The sequence below is a fragment of the Asterias amurensis genome, chromosome 2, assembly GCF_032118995.1.
Source record: "Asterias amurensis chromosome 2, ASM3211899v1".
Lineage (NCBI taxonomy): Eukaryota > Metazoa > Echinodermata > Asteroidea > Forcipulatida > Asteriidae > Asterias > Asterias amurensis.
This window is the reverse complement of record NC_092649.1, coordinates 18,070,476-18,082,711: the sequence shown is the minus strand read 5'-3', so window position 1 is coordinate 18,082,711 and position 12,236 is coordinate 18,070,476. Positions and strand designations below refer to the sequence as shown.

At 39.6% G+C, this 12,236-nt stretch overlaps 1 protein-coding gene across 2 annotated transcripts in view; it reads right to left on the bottom strand.

The window, feature by feature from the left end:
* Positions 1–6,196: 6,196 nt before the first annotated feature.
* LOC139934016 (GATA-binding factor 2-like) overlaps positions 6,197–12,236 on the bottom strand; it is a 30,764-nt gene continuing 24,724 nt past the window's right edge. For both annotated transcript variants that reach the window (XM_071928287.1, XM_071928288.1), the window contains exon 5: positions 6,197–9,291. In XM_071928287.1, coding sequence (XP_071784388.1) covers positions 8,899–9,291 — 393 coding nt within the window. In that variant the 3' untranslated portion in view covers positions 6,197–8,898. The remainder of the gene's footprint in view (positions 9,292–12,236) is intronic.

Below are 12,236 nucleotides of genomic sequence, written 5' to 3'. Positions count from 1 at the left end.
TGTTCAATTATTAATCCCAATTTGTTTCCGAGTATTGAGTGCTCATCCTTTTGGTTCTCAAAATATTGTTCAAGCCAGAAGTCCCACTGCTTCTGAGGACCCGTAGCCCTCAGCTCACTTGTTGTGTTTTTGTCACCCGTGTTTCCTCAACTATTATCACTTGAGAAGGTGTGACCCCCTCACAAAACTCGAGTCTTAAAAACGGAATGGCCTCTCAATGCATTGCCTCAAAATTGCTTCGAAAGCATCGTTAATCGTGCGATTATGTGTACGTGCCCATTTTGTGTGATATTAAAGCAAAAATGTACTCGTTTACTCCAAATATTCTAATAATTCGATATCATAGATTTCTATATTCTGGAATGTTTTGATTTAGTTTTGGTTTTCTATCAAAAAACATTTCAAATCTGAAAGTGAAACCGATGCTATGTTACATTCTTTAAAAAAAAAGAAATTAGATTATTAAAATTATCTTTAGGCCTAATATCCTAAATACATGTAGACGTTAAATAAGACATCGTATATTGGGCATTTATCGTGGCGTAACCTTACATTAAACAGCACCTCATTTATAATTGAAAACAATCTCAAGCCATTTTCCTAGTCATCAACTTTCACTTGCAAAGAAACACAGCAGTCCTGCTGACCGACAACCCGAACGGACGGCAGGTGCGAGAGTACCGTGCATCCTCTCTTACATCCACGCCGTGTTTTCGTCACTTCCATCGGCCTTAACGAGTGGCGACGGCATGCTGCTGGGGTCGGTGGCTCGCAGTTGTCTCCCCTCGCAGTGGGGTGAAATTTCTGAATGAAAAACCTCCCGAGACAGCTTTATTAAACACTTCACGATGGTCGTATTCAAAACGAAAGTTCATTGGACTCTGTGTTCTCGAAGAAACCGTACGGGACTTGCACTAAAATACAGTTTTTGAAAAAGTAAAAAAAAAGCAAAACAACTTTTGAACAAAACTATGAGACTTAACCTCTTCCAACCCAATTTTCACATCATTCCCACTGAAAACGGATGTAAGTTCAAGCCTGAGAATAAAGCTCACAGAAAAACTTAATGTTTTAATAATATCAGCTTCCTAGCCGAAAGCTGCATGCTAAGTCAAAATAGCATGATTTCTATCTCCTCTGTGATACTTGTTCGTGTTGAAGCTTCTGTTTAGCGTTTGTTGAAGACGTATGCATAATTAGTTAGTCGTGTCACCAATGCAGGGTTTTATGCCGATGATAAAGATTACATGTAGATGATGTGGCATAGTTCTTGGGTCATAGGATCGTGACCACTAGGTGTAGCTTTGTTTCTGCATGCTAAGTCAAAATAGCATGATTTCTATATCCTCTGTACTTGTTCGTGTTGAAGCTTCTGTTTGGCTTTTGTTGAAGACGTATGCATCATTAGTTAGTCGTGTCACCATAGCACGGTTTTATGCCGATGATAATGATTAGATGATGTGGCATAGTTCTTGGGTCATAGGATCTTGACAACTAGGTGTAGCTTTGTTTGTACCGTAGCACGTGCTGCCCATCCAGCCCCCCCTCCTCCCCTGAAACCCCCCTCTTGCCAAATCAATCTAGCCTTGTTCTTTGAATAGCAACTATAATGTCATTGATAAAAGGGAAACGTCCCCAAATACATTGGCGCCTTAAGCTACCTGGAATCCATTATTGCCGAGGGAAGGGCGCGCGGCATGTGTTGACATTTTGAACATTAAATTTAAGACGAATAAGTTATGGGATAAAAATCTAGGTCTAGCAGACATAAAGACAAGTTCATGCTGAAATCACGAACTTCTTAACGGGAAAGACAAATCACTCACCAGATAATAAAACTGTTCAAAATTTTAAACAAAATATGATCTATTAAAATATTACTTATTTTAGCCTGTAAAGATGAATGACGTTTTTATTTGATGGAAACAAGCCAAACTCAATAAGCCTGATCAATAACCCATGCCAATGTGGGGTTCCTATATAAAACTGCTCTCTTGAGTACTAAGTAACATCCAGTAATGGAGTCCGACTATGTTTTTATGTCTCAGTTTGGGCCCTCAAGAACAAAATGATGGCAGACACCGTGTCCAATTATAAATTCGTAACCATTTGGGTGACCCAGTCCACAGTTGGAACAAGCTGTGTAAATACCGCCCTCTCTTGATGCCAATATTGAGAAGAATGACTAAATAATAGCGGATAATATTATATTTTAGTATTTATTTAAATTACTTCATACAGGATACAAAAAGGATACAAAAAATCAGCAAAAAAGCTGTATTACATTATGGTCATGTGTAATAGAAAAAGAAAAACTTTACTAATTTTTTTTTTACAAACAATAAATTGTTTATATATCTCCCTTTGGAGCTGTACCGATTGGTAAAGTAGATCTGCCCTGCCAGTGGTGAAATGTACAAGTCGTACGCTCATCATCAAGTCTGATGTGCGCATTTTGCAATCTAGACACACAAGTAACAGTCCCTACACTAATTATTCCCTATTTCACATTTTGATAAGGCTTGTCAGTAACAGCCCAGAAATATTGGTGTGGAACTGGACTATAGCAATGTTCCAATCTTCTATCAAATTATTAGAGTTTAGACAATAACGAAATAGACAAAGCTCATTTTCATTCATCACAATACTGTTTTATTGTATCATATAAATCACAATCGGTCAATAGAAGTGTATTATAGCATTGATTTGTTTTATGTACAACACAAACATCTTTTCACAGCTCTGGTGGATTAGATTAGGACGTGGATGTTGAACTAAAATCAAACAAAATGACTTGAAGTCTGTAGTTTTTTCTCGTTGGGCCCCCGCATCACGGTCTTCGTGATTGTAGCCCATCAGTTGTTTTGACTTTGCAGGCGTGCTAAGCGTTCTGGGCTTCAGACCAGAGAACGGAGCCTGAAGCCGAATCCAATGCCCAAGCCGTGGATTCGAAAGAGCCCAAGTAAGGGTCTTTGTCTGTTTTGGGGAGGTTTTTTTTTAAGGGTGAATATTTTAAGCGTTAGGTAGGCTAGTTTTTCCACGAGTTGTAGCATGAATTTGATATTATTGGGACAGATTGTAATAGACATTCGTTCTGTTACAATTAAGATATATAAGATATATGTACAAAATACTCGGTAAGCAGAGTTCGTTTCTGACAGTCACTTAAAAAATTATGAATACTTTACACTCTTCAGGTTATCCATATTTACAGTTTTTGTTTTATATTATCACTTTTCTTGTGATGCTCTTCAGTTAAGAACCAGTCATACATACAGAACATCAACGACGTTTCCTTTATAGAGACGAGATTCAAACACTCCATATGTTTGACTCCTAGAGCGACCTTGTGGCCTGTCCTGACCCCCCCCCCCCCCCCTAAAATCATTGTTGCCAAACTGAAGATTTAAGGAGAAATAGTTTGTCTCATTTATTATTTACTATACCTTTCCGCATGAGTGTAATGATGGGAGACATTCAGGGAACATTTCCGTGGCCTCTGACTCAATATAAACCTTTAGCATGGTGCGGCCATCTTGATTGTCCACTCATTCAAAATAATGTAACCAAAACGAGACCGGTGGGAGAAATAGTCTGGCTCCTCATATAATTATTCACTTTGTTCGAGTTGTGTCAGTTTTGCTCTTTTGAGGGTGAGAGTCAATCTGTGTCACTCTCTTTGAGTGAAATTGGAACGAACTTCACTCTAAATCAAGTTAAAAGTATCTTTCACTCTGGTTGTCCGCCATATGGCTTTTTGTAAGAGTGGTATGTGGGACAAAATAAAACAATGGTGGCATTTTTTTTACATCAAGAGATCATATTATATTAACATTGACTATACTGGATACAAGTGATAATACAAGATGGTGGCACAAGTGTCTCAAAATGAACACCATCATGTTTGAACACCTGCTCGTCTCCTGAAGACGAGCAGAGTATACTGTTCGAAACGTCGAGACCACACCGGCTCTTTTCAGAGCCAAGGGAGTTTACACATGGTCCCCGCAAGTCTACTATTCATCCATACATTTTCAGACTCTTACCATAATGCTTACAATAAGGCCTAACTTGACTTGACAATTTTAAGAATTCATATAACTATAATTACGATGTCTGTCATTGCAGTTGGAGCAAATCCACACCATAATAGTTACTTCACAGTCAGAATTTCTGCCACTTGTATTGGACAAGATGAAGCGGGAAATACCACGATATCATTCCCGATGGACAGATAATATTAAGAGTTGGTAATTCCCTGATAATTCCAAAGTCTTTGAAATTTAATACCATACTTCCGTGTTCGGTGACATTAGATAGGAGCGTCCTCGGGAGAGAGTCGGTACGGGTGAATTCTCTCGAGGGGACGATCGGACTAGTGGGTGACCAACTCCAAGGTTCAAGAGCCGCCAGTCGGATCCCCTAGATTTTTGGGAAAGGTCAGGACTGTACTCTGAAAGTCTAACTAGTTTTAATAAGTCTTTGATTAAAAAAAATGGCCAGTGTTGAAAACTGCTTATACCATTACCAACCAAAAGGACATGTTGTATGAGTGCAAACAACTTGTTAATGACCTGACGTTTCGATCCTACTAGCAGAGTCTTTCTCGAAGGCTAATTGACCAGTTTTCAGTCTTTAAACAATACCGTGCGTTGGGTAAACGTGTTTGTCGTTGAGCGGTGAATACGAAATGTTCAACAATGACGCATTGGCACGTTAAATAATGTAGTCTCTACCTAAATCGACAGAGCTCGAAAATTTTGAAAATAACATGTTGGTGTGGATATGTATTGAAAAAGGGGGGGGGGGGGGGTGGGATCTTTCCTTTGTCTCTGCCCTTAATGGTTTCCCAAAGACTTTGTATAACAAACTTCCTTGTGGAGCACCCCAGTCTATAGAGTTAATATTGAGTCCTTTTGTTCCCCCTTTTTGTTTTGTTGGTCTCTATTGTACCAAAAATGAGAACACTCATAAAACCGGTATGACCACTTACAATTTAGGGCCACATAGTTCAACACCGGGCCGCTTTTGGGCTCGACAAAAGTCTGCCTATATACTTTTCGAATAATCGTCAAGTATTAAAAAACAATATTGAAATCATTTGAGATGTCAGTGCGTCCTGCTTTAGTGGTTTTGGGGTATACAACGAATTCTTGCAAGTAGTATTGGGTTTAATCAATGTTGTTACTTGGATCTTCCGAAGTCCTGGGGTGGATTTCACAGAGAGTTGAGACTATAAAGAGTGTTAGGAATAGTCCTATGTAAAGACTCTCTTTGTGAAATCGGTCCCTGTCATTTGACACCAGCACCTCAAAATGTTTGGCTCATTTATCACTGGGCCTGTTATAAATTACAGTAAACAAACAATCAAGTATGGCTACTTTGACAAAGATTTAAGTGACAACGGCTAACGTTTTATTGACTGTAGTAGGTGAAGTCAATGTCCAAAAAGGACTGTCTTAAGAATAGGGTTTGCCATTTTTGTGATGTGAATACCAAAGGACAACCCCTCTGAACAAATTTGTAATATAGGTACAAAATACAGTGTACATCTTGTAGAAACGGCAAATACTAATTAGTTTGAATTTGTCATTTAATAAACGGATGAAAGAGCTTGAGCGAGACAGGGAAGTAGACCATAATGCACTTTTATTGGTATGCATTGAATCAATTAATGTTTATTAATGTTTAATAACACATAATGTTTTAATAGGGCACAGTGCAAAGCTCCAAAAAACGAGGGCTCGGTTACCAACAGAAAAACCACATTTTACCCTCTTTTCTTTCTGGGAATATTATTATGGATGTCAATACTGGAATAGTATACACACACACAGGGCTTGCCTCTAATAATGCTTATCAGTCTACATGATTATACACATAATTCCCAACAACTCCCGGCCTGTCAAGTCTGCATAACCTCACACGCGACACTCACACGCCCCGACGGGAGGCTGGCAAATCCACCCAAAAGCCGGCGGTAATCCCTAGGCTTATCCTGGCCCGGGCTCGAGGGTCCCTATGCCTCCCCCCCCCCCCCCTTAACACAAACGCACCACGGCTTATCACAATGCTAAATGTGTGTAATCGGGTTTTCGCTTAGCGCTTCCTTCCTCCCAGGGGTTCCAGCTAATGTCCACATGGTCTTCGCTTGCCTCATCGTCCCCCCCCCCCCTCCCCACCACCTCCATCCCCACATTTTAAGTGCATACGCTAATATTTGTGAATAATGTGATGATGTATTAAATAAACTTTCGCGTGGTGTGGTGGTAATTCTTATCCAATTCACGCTCATGGCTAAAAATAAACCCATCCCTGAAATCCACAAGTCAACTGGCCGTGTCTCAACGCCCTTAATATTTTCAATATGTCTGCGGTCTATCATCAGTAATTGGTGACGCAACCCGTTTTCAAATTTACTTAGAACAAAAATACGAAACAGAAGTTTGGCTGATGCTCAGAATAAAGGTGAATTTATTCGGGATGGTAATTTCGACGGACAGCATGCTTTTATAAAAAGTACAAGAAATTTCGAAAATAAAACAAGGATCTTTTGCTGAAAGTGCAAGACATTTTGACAAATGTAATGAGATTTTGTCTATAGTTTTAGGTTGAATGGAACTAGGCTAGGCCTATATACCTCTAAGAAATTCCTGGTCAGATAAGCATGCATTCCCAGGGGCCTGATCCGTTTACGGTCAGACGAGCCCGGAATGTGTGTCAAACCATGGTCAAAGTGACCCAAAAATTAGTCAAAATCCCTATAAAAAGAGATAGTCAAAACCTAAATTATAACAGATCCTGAGTCATGCCGACCCAGAAGTAGGTCAGGGCCCGATTTTAAAAAGGTTGGTTTTTACTTGCAAATCAATCGTTGTTGCTAAGTAAGGTGTGCTGTCTCAAACAAATCGTTTTTAGACAACTCATTTTCAAGATAATCTTTAGTGCTTTGTGAAATTGAACCAAGAGCCCCTCCGACTCGGGTCAATTCTAACACGGGGTCAATTTTACTCTGTGTCAATTCTGACTCTGGGTCAATTCTGACTCAGGGTCAATTCCGACTCGGAGTCAATTCTGATTCGGGGTCAATTCTGACCAGGATTCAATTCTGACGGGAGTTTTAAGAGTGAAGGCTCCAACACACACATTGAACAGTTACTTTTGAAGATGAAACACAATTAGAGCAACACTATTATAACATTCATTCACTGACAAGTTTAGGGGTCTACTTTATTTAAGGAATGTATTTTATATATTTATATATAAATAATTACAATAAAAAAAAATATTATTAACAAATCTTTCGTTTTGGAAACATCAAGAATGTCTAATTATTGACAAATCTATTGTTTGAAAGTTGTCAGTCTTTTCTCTGAGACCATTTAAAACTGCCAGTTGTTTCTTTGCTGAGGTTTTGTTCCCCCAAAATTGCTAAACAAAAATCTAGCCTTGATAAAGTTTAATCGTTGTTGCTCGTAGTTTCGGCAAAATCAAAACCCAAATAAAACAAATCTTTCGTTTTGGAAAAATCAAGAATGTCTAATATTTAAGAAATGTATTGTTTGAAAACTGTCAGTCTTTTCTCTGAGACCATTTAAAACTGCCAGTTGTTTCTTTGCCGAGGTTTTGTTCCCCCAAAATTGCTAAACCAAAATCTAGCCTTGATAAAGTTCAATCGTTGTTGCTCGTAGTTTCGGCAAAATCAAAACCCAAATAAAAAAAATCTTTTGTTTTGGAAAAATCAAGACTGTCTAATAATTAAGAAATGTATTGTTTGAAAATAATTGTCAGAAAATAATTGAAAGTAATTGCTGAGGTTTTGTTCCCAAAACACTAAGCCAAAGTAATAGCGTTCTCCTGAAGATGACCAGAGCTTACTGATCGAAACATCGAGTCGTTAATCTTTTCAGAAACACTACTACGCAAAAAGAGATATCGACATGGTGTAACCGCAAACCTCTCTCTCGGTTTAAACCTAGCCTTCACGAAGTTCAATTGGTGTTGGTCGTACTTTCGGCAAATTAAAAACCCCAATTAAGGAGCCACCCCTAGTGTAAAACATACGGGTTAAGTGCCTCTGATACAGTGCTAATTGTTTTAATTCTGTAAACTTTTACAGTGAGCCAAACAATATTATGCAAATGCTCCACAAACAAACAGATCACAAAGAAAAACGAAATCCGCAATCTTCTAAACTGTTATCTTTATGTATTACATCTTTTTACGAATACTGTTTTTTTTATAGGAATTCTCAATTACAAGGAAACAATACAAATATATCTTACAATGAACACTCACACCGTATAGTTACGTATTTATAAACGGATGTACAACTAATATGATGTTAAACTCTGTAACATGGACTTGACTCGCACTGCAGGCCTATCTACATGACATCAACATTGTCAAAAGTCAATTTGGAGCGATCCCTGTATGTTATCTTCCTACTGGTGTACACTCTCTCGGTCAACGATATCCACATGGTCTCGTATACAGAAAGGAATTTTGAAGCAGTTTCCACCCTTTCAAAGTTCAATGGAAAGGGTGCAGCCAATGTCATTGCAGGCTCAAATCCTTTACAATGTTTGGTTGAAGTCTACATAATATACATTTTTCAATCTGCCAATGCAACTGAACAATACTGCCATCATTGTCTATGTCCATGGCGCCATTTTGTTTTTAATGTACATCGTCAACGTTTGACGTCACAGCCACACTTTCCCGTTTAAGTCGCTGCTGTCACAACATGGCACCGTCGTTGAATACCTTAATAAAGTCTGGGTAACTGTTTTTGACACAGGGGTTACAAGACAACTCACCACCCCTTTTAATTTCGTGTTTATAATAAGTCCGTACTTTTCATCAGGCGACACTGTGTCCAGTTTCTGTACCGTCGAATCAAGCCATCGCTCCCACCATGCTGCTGGTCGAGGAGGACATCGGTAAGCTGCACGGTACGGGCACGTGGGTTGGTCCGGTTGGATACAGAGAGTTACACAGCGAGGACGGACTGTACGTCATGGAGTGCGGGTGGGAGTGGTGATGGGAATGGTGGATAGACGCCGAGGTGGGCCCGGTCATACTGTAGTCGCTCATACCCGTGTGGTAGTGAGGATGAGGGTGGGAGAGGTTCTGGTGCGGTTCGGCAAACATGGGGAACTTTGGGTAGTTGTCCTCCATCTGTTTCATGGACTCCATGGCTAGTTTGCCTTTGTTCTTCTTGGACTTGGTGGACAGTTTGCGATTCCGCGTCTGGATGCCGTCTTTCTTCATTGTCAGTGGTCGGTTTACCTGGAGAGAATAGAACGGTAGAGGGCGTAAGTTTTAATGTGGATTGCTTGGCTGATAGTACATGTAGTTGTAATACAAGCCTTTCGTATCTATCTGTAAAAGACTGACGCTCAACGGGAACGATTTTCTTTACGGTCATTGAGCCCATGTGGGTGGTTTGTGGTTTTCAACCACTGTCCCTCGTCAATACTGTAAGTGGTTGGCACTTTTCTGGTGTAGGAACCCCTCTGCACCTTTACCATCTGCAAGAGGTGCGAAGCCAATGTTATTGCACCTCATACTAGTTCCCAGTTTGGGGAGGGTCATTATTACAATAGATCCTTGGCATTTTGTAGTTGAACTACATCTTAGCTCTGAGAAGTATCAATAAGAAAGTAACAACTTTGCTGTACTGTTCTTCTATAGCTGGCACACAATATTGAGCCTCAACACGTCAGAACCACCCCAGCACACACAACAAGTGATGTCAACTCAACTTTAAAAATACATTGGTCAGTCAGGAAGGCACATTGTGGGAAACCATGAGTGAGCAACAGTTATTTCAGAAATCTGACGAAGGTGTCAGTTATTGGGGACAATGGAAGTCAAGGAGAACATAATTCGAAACGGCAGCCCAGAAGGGAGGGGTTCACAACCAAAATATTTCCCTTTCCCCTCGGTGCTGGGAATCGTGCTGGGCTCGACACATGTACGGAACATGGTCAGCAAACGATAAACCTGATCTCAAGGCTTGATAACCTCATTTGTGTTTAGGCTTTTCTGAAAAATTCATTTTGGCTGGGACTTCGTGACATTTTTTTTAAGTTAGATGTGTGTGTAGCCATGGATACAAGAGAGGTCACAGATTGTGTCACGTGGTCTATATAACCAAGGACTGTTGATCAGAGATGGTCACAGTGTAGGAAACGTAGCACCCAATCTGCATGATCTAATTTTTGAAATAAAAAACCCTCAACGTGCCCGTAAATTCCTCATATTATCTCAGTTTGTAAAAAGAAATTGGAGCCATTATGTCTCCACCTAAACCTCCGGGCCATCCATCATCAAGTAAGAGGTCACTACATCCGGTGCTTGGGGTCAAAGACACATTAACCTCAATTCAGAATGCCATTTTCCATGATTCCAGGTCAAATATTCCGGAAGTAGGTTATACATCGTGATGTGCTCCTTGACAATAGGAGGGATAGCCATATTTATAGGCCCAAGGGACACTGCAGACATGTAAGTCTATACTACGCAAAATACTGTTCACGTTGTCCAACTGTTTTGGCTATGATTTGAGTTGATTTGGATTTGATTGAATTTTAATTTGATATGATTTGAATTTTTTTTCTTTTTCGGATAACACAGCTAGAAGAACATGGAAAATAACATAACTGAGTGATTAATAATATTTTAAGCAACTTAATTTGTCAACCATTTTCCCACTCATTTTGATTCTGTTTATAGTTGGTTATTCGCGGAAACAAAGTTGTTATACCGGCTATCAGTCATATCCATACCGAGTGCCAAAGACAAGGGTTAAATACCACAAGGTCAAATATTGAGGGTCATTCATAGCAGAAGCCAAAGGTCTCAAAGAACGCATACAGATGCGCAGAATGATTTACGATGGTGGCATAATGTCAGTGGTGGCTACTACAGGGTCAGTACACGTACCCTAGAGAATGGAAAAAGTCCATGCACAAACGAAATGGGGTACAACTACAAGTGCCCCCCCCCCCCCGAATCATTAAAATTGATGAAAGTGAAAGTGTAATGTTTATACAACAATCGTGCTGAGAAAGTGAGTTTCACTTCCTCTTTCAATATCGAGAAGTAAAAGTAAAGGATTTGAGCAAAAACACTACTTGCATATATATTTTTTAAAGAAATGTTTCAGTTGACTGCAAAACTACGACTGCAAAACCAGGCGTTGTACGACGTCGTAAAATAATGGAAACATTTGAATGTTATGCATGTGCCGACAACGGCCCCAAACTGCATGTGTAAAATGAAAAGTGAATTAAAATCCAGTCCATGTAGAATAACATAAAACGAAATATTCTATACCGCGACAGCACTATTCGAGATAGCTCCTTTAAAATTAAGCTTCCTCTTATGGAGGCTTTACCAAAGCACCCTATACATATATGTCATCCCATCACGTACTGCGGCTTCCCAGTGCCCTTGAATCTGTCGGGACTAGACTGTCGGCAAGAAACCCAAGATGTTTATCTTCAGCGCCACGTGTCAACAATTATTACTCTGACACCTCAGACCTCAACAACTCCTTGCGAGATTCCATCTTTTTTCTCTCTTTCTTTCAAGACACAAATATAACCCCTCAATCGACCACCCTCTCATTAAAATGCGCTTGACACGTTTTGTAGTTGTCAAAGACCAGTATTCTCACTTGGTGTATCCGACATGTATTAACATGTATTGACATGTTTAAAATAACAAACCTGTGAACATTTTGGCTCAGGTCGTCGAAGAGAATAATGATTGAAAGAAAAACACCCTTGTATAGCACAACTTTGTGTGTTTTCAGATGCATAATAAAAGGTTTTAAGCCTGAAATCCGTTGTTATTTAATGAGTGAAAAATTTCATATTTCTCAAAAATTACGTCCTTTCAGAGGGAGCCATTTCTCACAATGTTGTAAAAACTACCAACAGCTCTCCGTTTCTCTTTACCAATTAAGTTCTCATACTAATATTTGTTTTGAGTAAACACCAATAGTATCAACTGCTCTCTTTTGCTCATTACCAAGAAAGTTTTTATGCTAACAATTTGTTTGAGTATACGCGCAGTGCCTTTAAGCAGAAGTGGGGGTGGAGGTGGGGAAAAAATGAAACACCAAAGCCATGTGTCGTGAACGTTGTACAATTACAACCGAGCTGGCAGTATCAAGGCTGGTGATCAACTAATTTCCATGTATTTATTTTACGGAATACCCACTG